Here is a 17,864-nt window from a genome sequence, read left to right as displayed (position 1 = left end):
TACCAACCAGATATGCGATTCCCATCTTCCAGTCCTTCTGTAAAAGGTGACCCCTCTGTACTGCGAGCTCCGAGACCTTGGACCCCTTCTGCTCTTCTTTACTTGCTGTCGTGGTTGTTGCTGAACTTGGACCATCTTCATCTCTCCGTTACCAACCTGATGATCAAAGAAAGACTCATCCAGCTCTTTCTCGATGGAAGGGCAGACAAGGACTGACCTGCAAATTCGCAGACTCGCCGTCCACCCCTTTAGTTTCATTAAACAGAAATAGCTCCTTGGTTGCGACTTCTTGCACGCCTTCCTCCTTAAGGATATCGAAATTAAGGTGAAGGCGTCCCCACCGCGTGTAGAGCAGGAGTCCTCATCTCCTCCATTGCTGGACCCGTCAGCATAGACATTAGAGGAATTGGAAGTCCCCGATTTCGCCATTTGATTCCCTGAGGCTTCCGTTAGCTCGTCAGAGAACCTGATGAGTTCATCGTTACGAGAGGCATCAGTCGAATCGGCATTCAGATTAAGGTCGAACATGGTGGTTGATCTTCGTGTGGAATCTGATTTTCGTATCCTCCCTTTTACTGCTGCAGTTTATACTATATTATCCTAAACATCACCAGTATTTTCTTCCCGGAGATGAATTCGAATGAGAAATCGATCCGATGGAAAGCACATCACAGGTAATGTAAGCAAAAAGCCAGAGAGCTTCGAAGAACGAGGATTCTAACGCAGAACAAAAGAGAAGCGAAACGGAATCAGAAGGTCCTCCACTGCCTCCAAAACGACGGAATAAGTTGGAGAAAGAGGAAGCGGCTCAGGAAAGAAGGCGTGGGCAGGAAGCTATCCAAGTGGCATTGTTCATATAATCGGCGGTAAAATGAAGGTCGGAGAAGAAATCACGGCCGACTCCGGGATTCTAACGGCACATGGAGAGAAAGAGAGGGATGCGACGTGGGGAGGAACATACGACTATGAGCCCATTCTAAGAGAAGTCGGAATATATAAACATTATCTCTCTGATAGAGAGAACCGGCTGGTTGGGTGACCGGTCGTTGATATTATGAAGCAGATTTTTGCGAACCGTCACTGCTAAACTAAACCTGCTGTGTTTCCGTCTTGGTTTCATAGACGGAAACAGCCGTCACTACTAAACTAAACCTGGCCGTGTAAGTCTGTTCTGTAAATTTGTGCTATAATGTTTAACCTCATCATATACATTCGGGAGGGTGGTGGTTTGCTTAACATTTTACGTAAACGTTAACATTAGTGATTAGTGATGGATTAAACAAATGAGATTTAGTTATTGAATGAACGAGGAAAGCGGACTAGTCAGGGAGGGCGCGGGGAAGGAGGATTAGTTAATTAATACAAACAGTAGTACGTAGTAGTATATTTAATAAGAGGGGAGTGACGGAATTGAACGGGCGATATCGTGACACGTCGTGAAGTGACAGCTGGGAGCACTTGTTTTCAATGAAGATAAAGAAAAAAACGATGTTCCGTTTTAGGAAGGGGAGGAAGAAAAGAACGGTGGAGTGAGTAGAATTCCAGAGTGTCCTTCTACTCCTCCGTCCCCGTTAACTCAAATCTCTAACACGAGTAACTCGTGCTTATTCTTTCCTTCCCCCGACACTCTGGTATCTGTAGACTGTAGTTAGTTATCCGCATGGGCTCGGCTCCTTTTTCCGTTCACCAATCCGCGCACTTGCATTACAATTACAATCATGCCCTCTCCTCCTCTCCTCAAAATACTTAACTAGGCGTCACTTTGAAACTTGCTTGCTCGCGGGTCAGCACCGCACTCTTCGCCTCAGCCGGCCGCATTGAGGTATTTCAGTAAATAGCGCTCTGACTATCTATAAATACAGCAACCAGCGTTTTTCTTCTTCTTTTTTCCCCCATGGGGTGGGGGTGGGCTACATGCAAAGCAGTGCTGCACTCTGTCAACAACTAATAATAACGAGCCATACCGGTAAATAAATTTAAAATCTGTTCGCATTTGGTTAAACCGAAACCAGTTTCAGCTTTGACAAGTACCATGAAATTATCAGATATAATCATTCATATCTTATTTGGATTGTCCGTATTGATTTTCATCTTATTTTTATTTATTTAAAATAATTATTTTAGTAAGTTGGAATCTAAAATAAAGATAAATCTCTTAACTATCTTTTCAAAATAGTTTTTATCTATTAAAATAATTAATTAGAGATTTTAAATATGAATCATTCAAATCATATATAGACGATTCAGATCTGATGAGTTTATGGTACTCATCGAAATGATGAGCATTGAGACTGCTTCTAGGTTAAACCTTTTATCAAGATATTAGCAGCGCTCTAATCTCTCATGTAGGATTTAGATGAAGGTTAGATAGATTTAATATAAATTTTAATTAACTTGATTTCTGGTATTTATATTTTTTTTCCAAACTATTTTACATATAAAAGAGTTTGCATTGTGCGTAGTTTTAGTACAAATTATTTTAAAAAAATATTTTATGAAAATTAACAGTTTTTTAATAATAATAGCTAATTTAAATAATTTTTTAATCCGTTCAAATAACTGGTTAGCGTTTATTAATCATATGTGATTCACTGGAGAAATCGTTAATAATAACCTTTCATATTTCAAATGAGAGACAGAGGCAGAGAAACCATTCTTGAAATAAGAGGGTCGCAGGAAAATCACCAGATGGGACCGGGCTGATATGACGAAATATAATTCTCTCTTTCCCCTTGTCTAATTCCTTCATGCCAAATTAATGAGGCCATTAGTTAAATATGTAAATTCATATTATTCATTTTCTTTTTTTTTAACCAGTATATTATTCATTTTTCTTAAAACAGCTAGAAGCAATTAATTATATATGTAAATTCATATTATTGATTTTCTTAAAACAGCGTAGAAAATCAGTACATTGCATAAAGCTTTATATAATTATATTTGTTAGCTGTAACACTAATTTTATGCAAAATCATATATATCTATATATCTGTGTTGCCTTGTGCCACAGTTAAATTAAATTAAGAACACCAGTACAAATGATTTATTTAATAGTTTTTTTTTTCCGCGTATTTGGCTGCAAGATCAAGCAACTTTTGTCTTAAAATGTGCAGTACGAAAGCCAATGGAAGGCGAAGTTCAATTCATTACCCCTCTCAAGGCCGAAACACCTGCGCAGCATATGTAATAAAATAATACATATATTTGGATTTGGAACTCGATATTCAAAAATAATTTTTTATGCAATTTTACTTAAAAATATTTTTAACCAATATCAACAAGCACCCTAAGTTTAAGATATTGAATGTTACTGGAACATTGTTTTAAGATAGTGAGTGTTGTCAAATAAATATTTGAAGACACTATACGTAGTAAAAATTAGTTTAGACTACTGAATACTACTGAAAAAATATTTGAAGGTGTTAAATGTTACGTACTTTGCCCATTAATTAACTGTCAGTCATAAATTCAGTGCAACTCAATCATCATTATATTTTAAAATTAATTGTTTAAAATGTTAGTCATTATATTTCAAAAATTAAACCTGTAAAAAATCAAAGTTATTTCTTAAACACATAGATCTTTAATTTAAATAATTATAACAGCAGGAATTGAGATACATTAAGTCAAAATTTAAGTACTAAATTGTTTGAATATTTGTTGATAGAGATGTCTATTACTCGTAGTTAGTAGCCGGCAATATTTCAAATAAGATTGTTTATATAAAAAAAATACCTATACATAGTAAAAAAAAAATCTAAGTACTTCTCCCGTCCTTAATATAGGACCAAATTGTTAAGTTGGTTTTTGGTCCTAAAATAAGATCCATTTCTCATATTTATTAATTTTCTCTAAATTACCCCTATAGATACTCCTTCAACCATAATTAAGTAGAAGAAGGAGATGTAGTATTAAGAAAGATGATTGTGGTATTTTAAGAAAAACGTGTTACATTTCTTATAATTAACTAACTTACCTAACTTTCTTAATCTAATCAAATTAGTTAAATGAGTTTTATATTAAAGACCGGAAGAGTACCCATTTTAATCAACCCAAGATTATAGAACGAGGTCACACAGTTAATGTCCTCATGCAAAATCTTGACCAAAATGTGAGGGTGTCTTTATTTGGAAAAGTGGAAAGAGCCTGTCTGTCAACAGATATCCGAGCATAACAAAAAGGGTAGTCATCCCAAGTCCCAACATAAAATTTGGTTAAAGTGAAGATGAAGAGCGATCCACTCGGTTCAGTCAATGTGTTAGCCGTTTGGACCTCTTGGTGACGGCAAACTAGAAGGAACAGTTACCCAAACAGAAAGAAAAAATCTAAAAGTTAAAGGGGTACAGAGACCAGAGAGGACCGGGGGACACACAGACACGAGAGAGACAATTTATGGAAGCTGGGGAGTAGAGATCTAAAAATTGTTTTTTGTTTTGGGGGGGGGGGGAGGTAGGTGTACGAACGGTATGGTTAAGCGCCGCCCACCAAACGCAGGCTTCATACTGCTCACACCCAACCAATTCCCCCTCCTTGTACGCTACTAACGTTGTAGCCTACCTATATATCTTACTCCCTCACTATTCTCTGCCCTCTTCCCTCCTCCCTCCTCCATTCAACCTCGCGCCCTTCATTAATCTGGCCGTCCCCAATTTTTTTATTTCGTTCTCTCCACGACTCCTTCCTCTTTCATTCCCGCTTCCATACTCCACCACTAACTTAGTAACTATATTACTCCCCCTTTGATTATCTTGTGGAGTATATATAATTTTTGACCTTCATGCATATATGGATGACTCTGCTCATCGTAATGAATCGCATATATATATATACACACAAAAAGCAGTGGGGGAGGGGGAAACCAAATAATGGGAATGAATAATCATGATGAGGCTGAGCAACAAAACGTGGTGAGTATACATGATATATGGATGCCTGCTTCCATCATTTTGGCATGCTTTTCATAAATTAGGTCCGGCTCCACATTCTGTAGGTGTAACCAATCATATACGATCCGGACTTTCCGTGAGGCAGAGTAATAATAGGAAATTCAGTCTTGCAGATCTAATCGTATTTAGCTAGAGGCTTCGATTATGCGGTTGACCAGAAGAGATCATGGACCAATCTCCAGGGGACCCGCAGCTTTGATACGAAGTGAGGGAAACATGACCCGTTTTTAAGGTTAGCGGAAAAAAGAGCTCAAGGAAACACAACAACGTGAAAAATATCAAGTACAGTGAGGAGGTGGAATGGGAAAGCAAAGTTTTGGGCAAGGGAGGCATACGAGGGATGCGAATAAAGGGAGGGAGCTGGGACGTCACATCACCAAGCAAAATAATGAAGGGGGGAAAAGGAGGAAGCTGGTCCCCACGGGCTTCCTGAAGTTTCTGCCAGCAAGGATAGAATAAGGCCAAAACACCCCAAAAGAGGAAACGGGACACCTACACGTGGCAGTGGAAACATTGCCGGGAATAAAAATAAGGCAAGGAACAAGGAAAAGGGTGAGTATTAGTATATGTGCTTTTGTGAGTCGCACAATCATGACGAGTTGCTCATAAGGGTAATCATGGGCTCCTCAGAAACCTTTTCTGGTAAGCTTCGTTTTCCAAATCGGGCAACCCCTTCCGTATTCACTATGCCACCCAACCCCACCACTCCGATTTGATGCCTCCTCTGCCTCGTCCCCACCAACCAAGTCGTCCGAGCTTCAAATTTCTCGCCCTCTTCTTTTTGTTATTTTTTTCTCATATTAATTATTCCCTCTCTTTTTTATTTTAAGAACTACTGCTAGTTTAATACATAACCAAATGATATGTCAAAATATTTTTTAAAAAATCAAATCACACTCATCACGACTAATTAATTCCTCTCAATTCTTTAAATATGTCAAAATTAATTAAATAGGTCTTATTATATTAATATCAGAATGGAATATAAACTGTGATGGTCTTTGTGCCCTGCTACTATTGCAAAATTGCCATCGGATATGCCACTACGTAAAAATATCTGCTTTTAAAAGGCACACATATCCTTTAAAAATAACAGCATATTATAGATTATGCGCATCTTATAATAACAATAATAAATAAAGAAACAAACAAGCGATTTAAATTAACGCCAGCGATAGGAATTCATAAGCAAACAGCTGGGAACTTGAATCATAGTTCTTGTGCGTGTGGTAATCTGGTTAGAATGAGCCTAATCTTTATTCTATATACGACGTTAAAGATTAAATTCTACGTTCATTGAAATGTACTCTTTGAACCTTATAAATAAAATTAAATAATGTTGTGAGTGAAATATACTTTTTTTTACCTCATAAATAAAATTAAAATAATAGCATACCAAAAAATAAATAACGAGTCAATAGCAGCAGTGATATATTTTCAATATATTATATTGATTTTATTGACCCGGGCCCTGGGCAATAATCCATGTCTAGATTTACTTATGGGCTTGTTCTCCTTGGTTCCAATTTATCTTACTGTTAAGAGAGCTTCTGACTTTGCCGAACCACTGTTTAAAAAAGTTATTTCTTTCTACAAAGCCACCCTTGATGTGCTTATTAACATGAAAATTAAAACACCCTCTTCTTAAAATTTTGATTATTCGTCGGTTTAAAATTTTCTGTTGACAGCCTGAATATTGACTTGTGTTAGCTGCGGAAAAAATATCATTTAAAATAAGAAAAAGAAGAGTACGAATTCAAACCATGATGCTCCCACATTTTTGCGTAATATAATACTGTGGATGTGGAATAAGCTTTTAGTATGGAGACATGGAATGATGCAAATAAAATTGATGGCCCAGCCAATCATCATACGATACGTACTTGTCCGGTGTCGCTTGCCATCGTCGTCCCACTCTCCTTTTCTTTCCTGTCAAAACTGATGCGTCGCCAGGCTAATAAAAATATAGAAAAAAAAATGTAAAAGTTTTCAGTGTGGGCTCAAATTATATCTTAAAAAATTAACGTGCGTATTAGTGGCTGCATAAAAAGGCATGTGGGTTTTATTCGATCACTCACGCTCTTCTTTTTACGTTAAATGATTTAAATTAATGACTTGATGATTTTTTTATTTTAGCAGACGTCGTTTAAGAATATAAATATACTATATTTCTATAATGGAAGGATTGTATCTGAAAGTAGATTATATTTGAACGGGGCATCCAATTCCAAGGGGCATCTTCTGGTCCAAGATTTTTGTTTCGTCTCTAGTTTTTGGTCCTAACGTTGAAAAGATTGTCTGTGATTTAAATAAAAAGGCTAGTTCGAATTTCCAAAACTCCATTTTATATGTGCGAATTAATGGCTATTAGCCACCGTAATTAATTTTGCGGCCTTTTTTGTTTTACTCCGTCCTTCCCCGCAGTTTAGGTTATTGTTTCATTCCCGTAGTTGATATTCTTAAAATAGTGATCTGGTTTAGCTGAAGGGGCTCAAATATGTGCAGAACTAAACTAAATATGCACATGGAATTAATTAAATTAGACGTTCCCATATATTATAGAGAAATGGGCCTGTTTCCTTTTTAAAATTTTTATTAGAGAAAATGATGGAATTGGCGGTATGGATTTGCCTTTGGAGAGGGGGGAAAGCGTACGAGGTTTAAGGATAGGGAAACGTGGACGCTGCTTCTCCATTCGTGTTAAAAGCGTCTTATCCACTCGTTTTGTCAAACCTCCTCCCCTTTTGCTTATTTTTTAATTCTCATTATTATACTATTATTCTATATTTTATTATTCCCCGCCACCTTTTTCTTTCCTCATTTCACTTCCTATTTTTTAAATGCTTCTGTTCCCCACCCCTTATTCTCATTTCCTCAGTACTCCAATTATTGACGCACAGAATCTACTGAACTCGAATTACTCATATGCCCTTGTACCTCCCCTTGATTGCCAGGCCAGGGATATTATTATAAAACATGTGCCTATGGGAATGGCTTCTTCTTCTTTTCTTTTTTTTTTTGGTTCCGAAAAATGTTTAGTTTTTTCCCCATCTTAAAGCCAACAAAATAGGAAAGGGCCAAGGCCCAGAAACATGAAGACTTCAAAAAGTTTGCCGGTATCAGTCCGATTCTAGTGGAAAGAATCACGGCATCATATATCAAACGCACCAAAAGAGGCAACAAGCAACGAATTATTAAATTATTAAAGAAAAGCATCAATATTATTCGGAAGGAAACCAAGATATAAATAGTAGTATTAAAAATACTAAGTACCCCAACCGAAAAAGATGCCACTTGTACGATGAGCCAGGTTGTTTCGTCTTCCGAGTATCTAATTAACTAAGCGTATAATGTTTCGGGGAGATTAAGATGATTAAATTTATTACAAATAGGCAGGGAGCGGCAAATTACTTGTACAGAACAGAGGCGTATCAGAATTAATTATAGAACCGAGGTTGGAATGTATACATGCATGTGCTTCAAAGTCCAGCGAGATTCACGAACTTCTGATTCAGATTAAGGTTCAGAAGATCTTTTTTATTATGTTCAAATCAGGCTGTTCTGCGTGGTCGATTATCCACCGTTTATTTATTTGTTTACGTATATGCTGTATGAGGCGGAAAGACGACCAGATTGTCCTAACGAAAGACATCGCATGATATATAAAACCTTAGAATCGCATTGGAATCTCTCACTTCGGCCACAAGTACAAGAAACTGCGTAGTTTAAGTGCTGCTTTAGGCAAGGGCAAGCATCGAACTCCACAGTTTTATGATTAAAAAGCTCCGTTTCTTTAGAAAAAGAAAGAAGCCATTAAAGTATGTGGTCGATAGAATCTGGATGGAGTGCGCTCTAAGCGATGAAGATACAAATGAATCAGAATTCAGAAAATGTAGTAGGTCGATCCAATCGAGACTCACATGCTGTGCTGTGCCCCTTTTGTCACCATAAATTTTTTATTTTATTTTCTCTTTTATACCATTATACTTAGGAGGCTAGCTCATGTCAGTCTGACAATCTTACCTAGAATGTGCACCCAAGTCATGTGTATTTAGTCTTACTTCAGACGGATTAAAACAGACATAATTCGTAGCTTACCGAGTTTCCATGTGCTCCTGCAAATTGTAATCAGCCAGATCGCTTCAAACACCAAAACATGATATTCCATTACCTGTATATTTATTCTCTCCAATCCTTCATATCCCACTTTTCTTGCCTTGTCTCCTTATACCGGCATTCTTGGCAGACATGGAATTGTACCATTCACTAAAAAGACATGTGGAAATGAAGGTAATCAATATAATTCGCAAATAATCCTTTTTGAGTACTCAATACCCAGAAATCCTGGAGGCGGTGGCATTGGGCAGGCCCAAAATTCTCACGGGTCTAGGCCCACCATGGCCTCCTCTCTGCCTTCGTTTGTTAATGAGATGCTCCTCTCAGCCGCCATTACCATACATTATACAATCCTGGTCACTTGTCCAAGTTTCCATATAGAGAATATCTGGAAGTAGTTGACCAAGTAAATTGGGCTTTTTGAGGCCTCTGCCTGATTGGATTTCAGTGACATTTTGCCTGGCCCAATCAGTCCCAAACATCAAAATTAAGAGGGAGATTTCCTTTCTTGTACTTTGGAGGGACGTCCCTTAGGGACTGATCACACGGTTACATCTTTCTATATCCCCCCACGCTTCAACACGATCGCATTTCTCTTACTAAAATTAAAAACTCTCCAGTGCAGAATCCCGAAACTCAAATTTTCACTCTGGTAAAAAAAAAAAAGAAACTCAAATTTTCACTGATCCATTAATTCTCGGTGCCCTGACATTTACTCAATTTCACACAAAACCGCCGCTTCTTCTCATTCTCCTGTTTTTGGTACGAGACGCAGAATGTCAGCCACTTGCTCATCATCTAAGAAGAATATTCCCCTAGCAAGAGGAAAGATCAAAGCTGAAATTTTTAATAGCATTTTCAACTCAGTGCTCTCTGCTGTCTTTGCAACTTGGGCATTCTTTGAAAGTCTTTCCCAAGGGGAAGCGTCAGAGAACCATTGATATGCACTTGTAATAAACAATAATGGCAAAATGGTGCGTGTATTGGTGAATAGAAATTTTCTTTAATGAGTATATTCGTGATGTGCCCCTTATAAACAATAGCAGCAAAAAGACACTAACCATTGCGCCATCGAATAAATATTCCCTTTAATGGCAGAAAAATTGGGTGCCCCTTTTGCAGTTTCCAAGTCTTTTTTCCTTTCTTTCTTTCTTTGTTTTTTTTTTTTTACCTAGCCACCCTTGTCTTTGAAAATTACATACATAAATTATATAGCCGAGGCCATGCTATTTAACATGGACGTGGCAGCGGAACACCGATAAGGCGACGACTTATTGGATTGGGCTGAGAGTGGCCCATATTTAACTAACCCAAACGAACTAAAGCCTGCTCTAGCTATTTTCTTTTTTAATATATTTTCTATTTCATTGTAAATTTACGAAATTGATCCCATTTATTTTATCTAATATTTTTCTACTTAAGCTATTTTACATTTTTATTCTTGCTTAATTTTTTACCTCAATATTTCTTAAATTTTCCAACTTCATTAATTTAACACGTCTGACTTGGTTGGGACCGTAGCTTCCAATTCCATATCCTCTCTATATGCCCAATATTACGTACTCAGGTAAACAACTATTATTGGAGAGATCCCGAGTGAGTGATCCATTAATTCTTCGTCCCCAAGTCACTGAGTCACGGCTCTAACGAATCGCTCCCATCTTCCATTTTAAAACACCCCCACCCAACTCACACTTCAGATCACTCCTCTCCCTCTCTTCTTCTGAACGCAGCCACCTTCATTCACTGCTCTGCCAGTTCTCTTCACACATCTAAGCTCCACCACTATTCCTCACTTCCCCCGCCCTTTCTATTAATCGCTTCCATGGACGGCCCCAAATCCGACAACCACACCGTTCAGTCCCTGCCTCCCCGACGAGGCCAGATCAAGGCCAGAATATTCAGGTCTATCTTCAAGTCCGCCAAGGTACTTGCTTGTTCCTCTGCTGGCCACCGTCGCCGCGCCGAAGATGAGGGACTTCCTCTCTCCTCTCCCTCCCTTGCAACGCCAATTTCCAGTGGCTACAATACAGATTCTTGATTTGCCACTCCTGATTTTTTCCCTCTCTGACGAGGTCGATGCTCCATCGATCTCAGTTTTCGTGTTGAGTTCCTGAGAAATTATGCAAGAACTGGCAGTTCTGGATATTGATCCTCTGTATATACGGAATTATGCAGACAGACCCTGTTGTAATTGGATTTCTACGCGTGTATTGGTTGTATAAACATTATTTCGTTTTTTTTAATCTCTTGTATCTGCTCATTACCCATCAAAATTTTCCCAGATGTTGATGGATCACGGTGTGATTTTAGTTGAAAATGGATATGGGGATGCCCCTTTGAACTTTTTCGTGGTTACTGTGCTCAGAGTTGGGTGAGTTGACCGATTCGCCTCGATTCTGATGATGCAGACGCAAATATTCCCCCTTCTCTCAAGAGTTCTCTGCTCATTCTGCTTATTTATCTGTTTATGAAATCTTAGCTGGAGACAGTCAATGGAGTCTTGTGGCGAACGGTTCTTCGAAAATTTAAGATTTTTTTTAAAAACCATTTTCATGCTTCCTTTGATTTCCGCAATTTGACGGACAGCGAAAGAAGTAAAATGTGCTTTTTTGGGATGTCGTCAGACTGGGAATTTCAAAAAGAAAAAAAAAGAAGCTATTTATATGACTTCAATCCTTAAGTACATGTAACTGTGAGCAGGCCGAAAAAGAAAAAACCTTAAATACGTGTAGTGTGTATGTGGACTACGGTTGTTAAAAATAAAAATAAAAATAAAAAGCCGTTTATCCGTTGGGGGACTGTTTCCTTTTCGCTGGGGAAGAATTCAACAGTCGTTGAGTCGATCTTTGGCTTCTCGCAGGGGATGAGATTGTTTAAGCAATAAAACACATCCAGTTGGCGTCACCCTGCCCGTATCGATCACTTGTCCCCCCCCCACCCCGGGTTGCCGAGAGAACCAGCTTGCATTAATCAAATCCGGTCTCAAGAAACGAACATAACAACCAAATAAATAACAGTAAAAGCATTTTCGCTTGTCTATACTGGACAGGTCGGAAACAAAAATCTGTGGGCCTCAGATTGAAGGTGTATTTGCACCTGAAAGATCATATTTTATCTGTAATCAGTGGATGTAAGAAGCTACTACGTGGATCACAGTATTTCATAATGCCCCGTGTGAGTATTTCAAGTTAGGAAACAAGAATGAGCAAAGATTCAATACCAGTTAATTGTCACGCTGCGATCAAAACGAAGATTAAAAATGTTTATTAATCACCATCATTGGATTCCCATAAAAATTTAATCTTCTTTTATTATTTATATACGCTGCAACTGCTTCATGTGTGGACAAGGCACAAGCAGGACTTGACCATTCAATATATGTCATCTTAACCTTTGCTTTTTTCTGTTTGTCCAGTAACAAAAATCCAGTTTTGATACTCTGGTGTTTTGAAGAATTCCTGCCAGGTTTTTATATTTTTCTCTCTCATTCATAACTTTATTTAATATCGTAAATATAAAAAAAATTAATTTGAGACTGGTCTAATAAGTTAATAATTATTTTTTAAGTTTTGATTAATTAAATAAAGTGACTTATACGTTGAATCAAAAATAGTACTCCTCCGGTCCTTATTATAAGACTCAATTTGACTTTTTATTTGGTCCTAATTATAAGACCCAATCCATTTTGTCTCTTATATTTATGCATTTTTTTCCAAGATAATCCTTCTAATAATGATAGTTTTAGCCAATATACTTAATTAGCAAGGATATTTTAGGAATGACAACACTTATTTATTATAAATAACCAACTTAACTTACTTCCTTAATTTTCTCAAATAAGTCAATTGGGTCTTATAATTAGGACCGGAGGAGTATTTTTGAAGGAGGGGTCATCCAATCCACATAACTATTACTATAGTATGACTATCATAATGTTAATAAACCATGGCGTCTTTTATAATGAAGTTACAGAAGTTTACTTTTGTTTAATGCATAAGATATGGCAAACGAACATGCTCTTTTAGTCTTTTATGTGCAGACCGGGTCAACGGCAAGTTAAATGCATTCATCTGTGGTTCTTAATATAAAAATAGATTTGATTTTTATCTTATTATAAATATAAGACTTTAATATACTATGTTTCTTATACTTATTTAAGGTAATCCTTATAATATTGATAGTTTTAGCCAATATATTTAATCAGTAAGGATATTTTAAAAAAGATAATACCTATTTATCATAAATAACTAATTTAACTAGTTTTTTAATGTACTCAAATTTGTCAACTAACTCTTATATTAGAAACCGGAGGTAGTATTTAATAATTATAAACTTTTTTCTGTTGTTTGACCGGCTATAAACCTTATGATACAGCTGTAGCATTTGACGTCTGTGGGACCTGATAGTCGTTATGATGCTCTTATATGTTCATTATTAATTTCAACAATAGCATAATAATAACTTTAATAATTCAAACCCATTAAATACAAAACACTGACTATTTTATCTCTTGTATTTATCCATTGTCATTGTTACAAATATAGTTCTACCCATTATACTTTATCAGCAAATATATTTTAAAAAAATAACATATATTTATTATAAATAACTAATATAACTGATTTTTTTATTATATTTAAATCAGCTAACTAACTCTTGTACTAGTATACTACTACAAAGGACAGGATATATGCAATTTGGAAAAACGAGTGTTTATTTATGTTTTCTTGACTTTTTTAAAAATAACGCGGCCCCTGGAGAAAACAGAAAACCGACCACGTCTTGCGCTTGAAAATTGAAATGATTCGGTCCGGGGTGCCTTGGTGACTAAGAAAATCTGATTTGAGAATACGTCACGGCTTTCGTCACTGAATGAAGTCAGCCAATGAGCGAACAAAGAAACAGAACATGTTTTTTGGTTTTTTCATATCTTGTGTATTCTTCGTATTCTAGTTCCATTTCCTCTCATCTGTAGTCATTTACTTGTATTTATGCATATGAGAGGATATCTTTAAATTCAGGATAATAAGTTCCGGTCAAAAAAAAAAAATTCAGGATAATAAGCTCTTCGATGGCCGGGGAACAAGCTTTGATGTTATACATTTCCATGATAAAAAATACTCCTCCGGTCCCAATGTAAAATCTAAGCCATTGATTTGAATAAATTAAGCATGTTAGTTAAATTAATTAATGTGATATATTTTTTTAAAAAAATCGTAAGCATATTCTTATATCAGTTCTTATTCAACTTCAACTACTTCATCCGCATCCACGCACACATATGCTCTATGCATATGCATATTCATAAAACAGTCACGAAGTATTATAATTGCATCAGGGTCAGAGCCCACCAATTCTTTGCCGAAGAGGCTTAGAAGGCCCACATGATGTGGGCCAATGGGCCAAAACGGGTCGTTTGGGCCGGTGTCTTTCCTGGGGCTGGGTCATTTATGGGCCACTGTCCCATCTATCCGCGTATCTGCAATTTTTGGTGATGACTACGTGTTTGTTTTCGCGTAGGAACTCGGACAAGTCTTCATAGTTTACTCCGTCGTCTCGTTCCCACTATGGTCTGTGCTCTGCAGTCCACGCGAGATTTGAATTGGAGATTTGAATTTCAAAGTAACGCATCCAATTTCATGGTGGATTTCCCACATCTTCAAAAGCTAAAGGCACTCAACGGGCTCCGTCAAAGTCCCCCGACGGTCCTACGCTCCCTTCCTTCTTCCTTTATATACCCACTACTCACCCTCCTTCCCCCTTTAACATTCCCCTTTCACTAAAAAGCTTCCTTTCAACCCCTAACACATGGAAAATTCTGAACCCCTCCCGATCAAATCCATGGCGATTCCCTTTCATGGAGGCAAATACGTGAGATTCAACATTCTTGGCAATCCTTTCGATGTTTATGCCAAATATGCGCCTCCTATACAGCCTGTCGGACGCGGCGCTTACGGCATCGTTTGGTATTACTTCATCTCATCCATCCGTTGGTATACTTTAATTTGTCTATCCCCGTTGATCTTTCTGATTGTTAGTGCAGCTGTGCGACGAATTCTGAGACTAAGGAAGAGGTTGCGATTAAGAAGATAGGGAACGCATTCGACAACAGGATCGACGCCAAGAGGACACTTCGTGAAATCAAGCTTCTCAGTCATATGGATCATGACAACGTATGGCTCTTTTACTCTCTGATTGTACTTGCTTCCCTTTTCCCATCTTGTATCATCCAACTATGACAGCATATGCTTGATTTTTCTGCCTCTGTGCATGAGACACTAGGTTGCAATATCTGTTTGAAATGACGGCTTTGATTGCACCTGAACTTTGTAGGCTATGTCTTGTACATGACTCTCTTCAATGGTATTGTGCAGATAATTAAAATTAAGGACATCATACGGCCGCCAGAGAGGCAAAATTTTAATGATGTTTACATTGTGTATGAATTGATGGATACTGACCTACACCAGATCATTCGCTCTCCCCAGGATCTCGCGGATGAGCATTGTCAAGTGAGTATCTTGGAATCTTGCGAATGTAATTCTTACCGTATAAAGTTGAGATGACGGATTGCTAGCTTTATTTTTTCCTCAATTAATTCACTGATTTTGAACTCAAGAGATTCGGTTCGTAAACAGAATATTGTAAAAGACTCCAGCTTATGCTGAATGTTAAATGTCATTGCAGTATTTCCTATATCAGCTCTTGAGAGGATTGAAGTACATACACTCTGCAAATGTGTTGCACCGAGATTTAAAACCAAGCAACTTACTCCTCAACGCAAACTGTGATCTCAAGATATGCGACTTTGGGCTGGCCAGAACTACCTCTGAGACAGACTTTATGACAGAATATGTCGTGACTCGTTGGTATAGGGCCCCTGAATTGCTATTGAATTGTTCAGAATATACTGCAGCTATTGATGTATGGTCCGTTGGCTGCATTTTGATGGAGATAATTAGAAGGGAGCCTCTATTTCCGGGCAAAGACTATGTTCAGCAGTTGACGCTTATAACAGAGGTATTTTTCTTCTCCCCGTTGACAATTTGAATTCTTAACATTCTGAACCTTTTGGTAGACAATAGGAGTGCCGGTAACTAGTAAGTGAAGGTCCCGGTTGGGTAAAATACTGCTGAACACAGTCCTCATAGTTATCTTCATCAATCAGCTCCTAGGTTCTCCAGATGATTCAGACCTTGGATTCTTGCGAAGCGATAATGCAAAGAAGTACGTTAAACAGCTCCCACGTGTTGAAAAGCAACCCTTCGCATCCAGGTTTCCTGATGTGTCGCCGTTGGCAATTGATCTTGCGGAGAAAATGCTGGTTTTCGATCCGTCCAAACGCATAACTGGTACGCCTCTTTTAGTTTGATAATCGTTTCTATCATTCGTTCATCTCCTTGAATTGTATTGTATGTCTGGACAGTGGAAGAAGCGTTGAATCACCCGTATTTGTCAAGTCTTCATGAGATCAACGAGGAGCCCATTTGCCCAACTCCTTTCATCTTTGATTTCGAGCAGACGACTTTAAGCGAAGAAGATATAAAGGATCTCATATGGAGGGAGTCTCTTCACTTTCATCCAGATGAGATGGCGGAATAGTCCAGGAAAATCGGTCCTTTGCTCTTAATGTTTGGTTTTATAAAATATCATATACGAGTTTGGAACTGTGTGGAGAGATGGTGAATGCGATGTTGTAATCTGTATAGTGAGAGTGAAGAGGGAGATAGGTTCACCCGGGATGCAAGTTTCTTTTTCTTATTTTTTCGCTCCTTTTATTTTTCGAGCTTTTGCACCGTCTCATTTTGGTTGACTGTCTGTCTTGCTGAAGCGAGGGTTATATGCCCCACAACCCTTTAGCCCATGGCTTCTCATTGTAGAAAACCAAATGCAGCAATGCCTAAGCCACAATAGTGGTTTTTTGTTTGGTGCTCTTATTGGTTTCTTGTCTCTATCCGTTGACTTCTTCTCTCTCCTTTTTTAAGGGGCATATAAATCCAGTAGTAACGTTGATTCAGATTTGCAATGGCTGTGACACTTGGCGTGTGAACTTGTACGCTCCCTTTTTTAAAACATGGTAAAGAATTACAGAGGATGGTGGAACGTATTGGCTATTGATTTTCCTTTTTCTTAATTTTTTTTAAAATCTTGATATGCACAATCGGTTGAGATGAATGAAAAAAAATGTTCAAATAAGAATTATAGTTACAGTAAGTTTCACTTACACGTTAATCCATAGCATTTACACATCCTCTAATGTCTTGTTAGAGGAAGGACCTAGTAGCAATTAATCTCTTCATTTGAGACCTACTGTAATTCTTTTCATAATAAATTTATGAAAAAAAAGGGTTACATACCCCTAGTAAAACTTTGATATAAATAATCATTATTAGTAATGATAACAAAAACACATCGAGTAATAAATAGGGAAAATTGCAAAAAAAGACCTTGGAATTGCAAAAACGCAGATAGGGACCCTTGACAACTTCACTTTGGGTTTTGACAACTTCAGGGCATATTATTCTTGTCAAAATCCAAAGTGAAGTTGTCAAGGGTCCCTATTTGCGTTTTTACAATTCCAAGGTCTTTTTTTGCAATTTCCCCTAATAAATATCTCAACTTAATATTAACGTATATAATAAAATCAATTACTCTCCAGTCCTAAATATAAAACCCCTGTACTAGTATGTATGAAGATATCATATTTAGGACCGGAAGAATACTTGGTTTTTGAATTTATTAGAAGGAAGATCGCCTTTAGTATCTTTAAGATTGTCTTGTCCATTGTCATGGCAGTTA

The 17,864-nt window shown here is 37.5% G+C and overlaps 1 protein-coding gene and 1 pseudogene across 1 annotated transcript; one reads left to right on the top strand and one right to left on the bottom strand.

Annotated features, from left to right (window-relative positions):
* Positions 1-7: 7 nt before the first annotated feature.
* On the bottom strand, positions 8-618 carry LOC114739890 (ethylene-responsive transcription factor RAP2-7-like; annotated as a pseudogene).
* Positions 619-14,727: 14,109 nt separating this feature from the next.
* LOC114739889 (mitogen-activated protein kinase homolog NTF6-like) lies at positions 14,728-17,002 on the top strand. The gene is made up of 6 exons (XM_028927992.1): positions 14,728-15,031; positions 15,109-15,238; positions 15,440-15,577; positions 15,753-16,085; positions 16,234-16,417; positions 16,492-17,002. The coding sequence occupies exons 1-6, from the start codon at positions 14,874-14,876 to the stop codon at positions 16,665-16,667; spliced, it is 1,119 nt and encodes a 372-aa protein (XP_028783825.1). The 5' UTR covers positions 14,728-14,873; the 3' UTR covers positions 16,668-17,002.
* Positions 17,003-17,864: the final 862 nt, after the last annotated feature.

Source organism: Neltuma alba, unplaced genomic scaffold (genome assembly GCF_004799145.2).
Source record: "Neltuma alba isolate B1F8T4 unplaced genomic scaffold, ASM479914v2 tig00002956_pilon, whole genome shotgun sequence".
Classification (NCBI taxonomy): Eukaryota; Viridiplantae; Streptophyta; class Magnoliopsida; order Fabales; family Fabaceae; genus Neltuma; species Neltuma alba.
This window is presented reverse-complemented; position numbering and strand designations above follow the sequence as displayed.

Bases quoted from the DNA above. Each gene is read 5' to 3' on its own strand.
- LOC114739889 (XM_028927992.1), top strand. From the start codon at position 14,874: ATGGAAAATTCTGAACCCCTCCCGATCAAATCCATGGCGATTCCCTTT. The intron at 15,032-15,108 runs GTATTACTTCAT...TTGTTAGTGCAG, and splicing joins GGCGCTTACGGCATCGTTTG to CTGTGCGACGAATTCTGAGA. The intron at 16,418-16,491 runs GTACGCCTCTTT...ATGTCTGGACAG, and splicing joins TCCGTCCAAACGCATAACTG to TGGAAGAAGCGTTGAATCAC.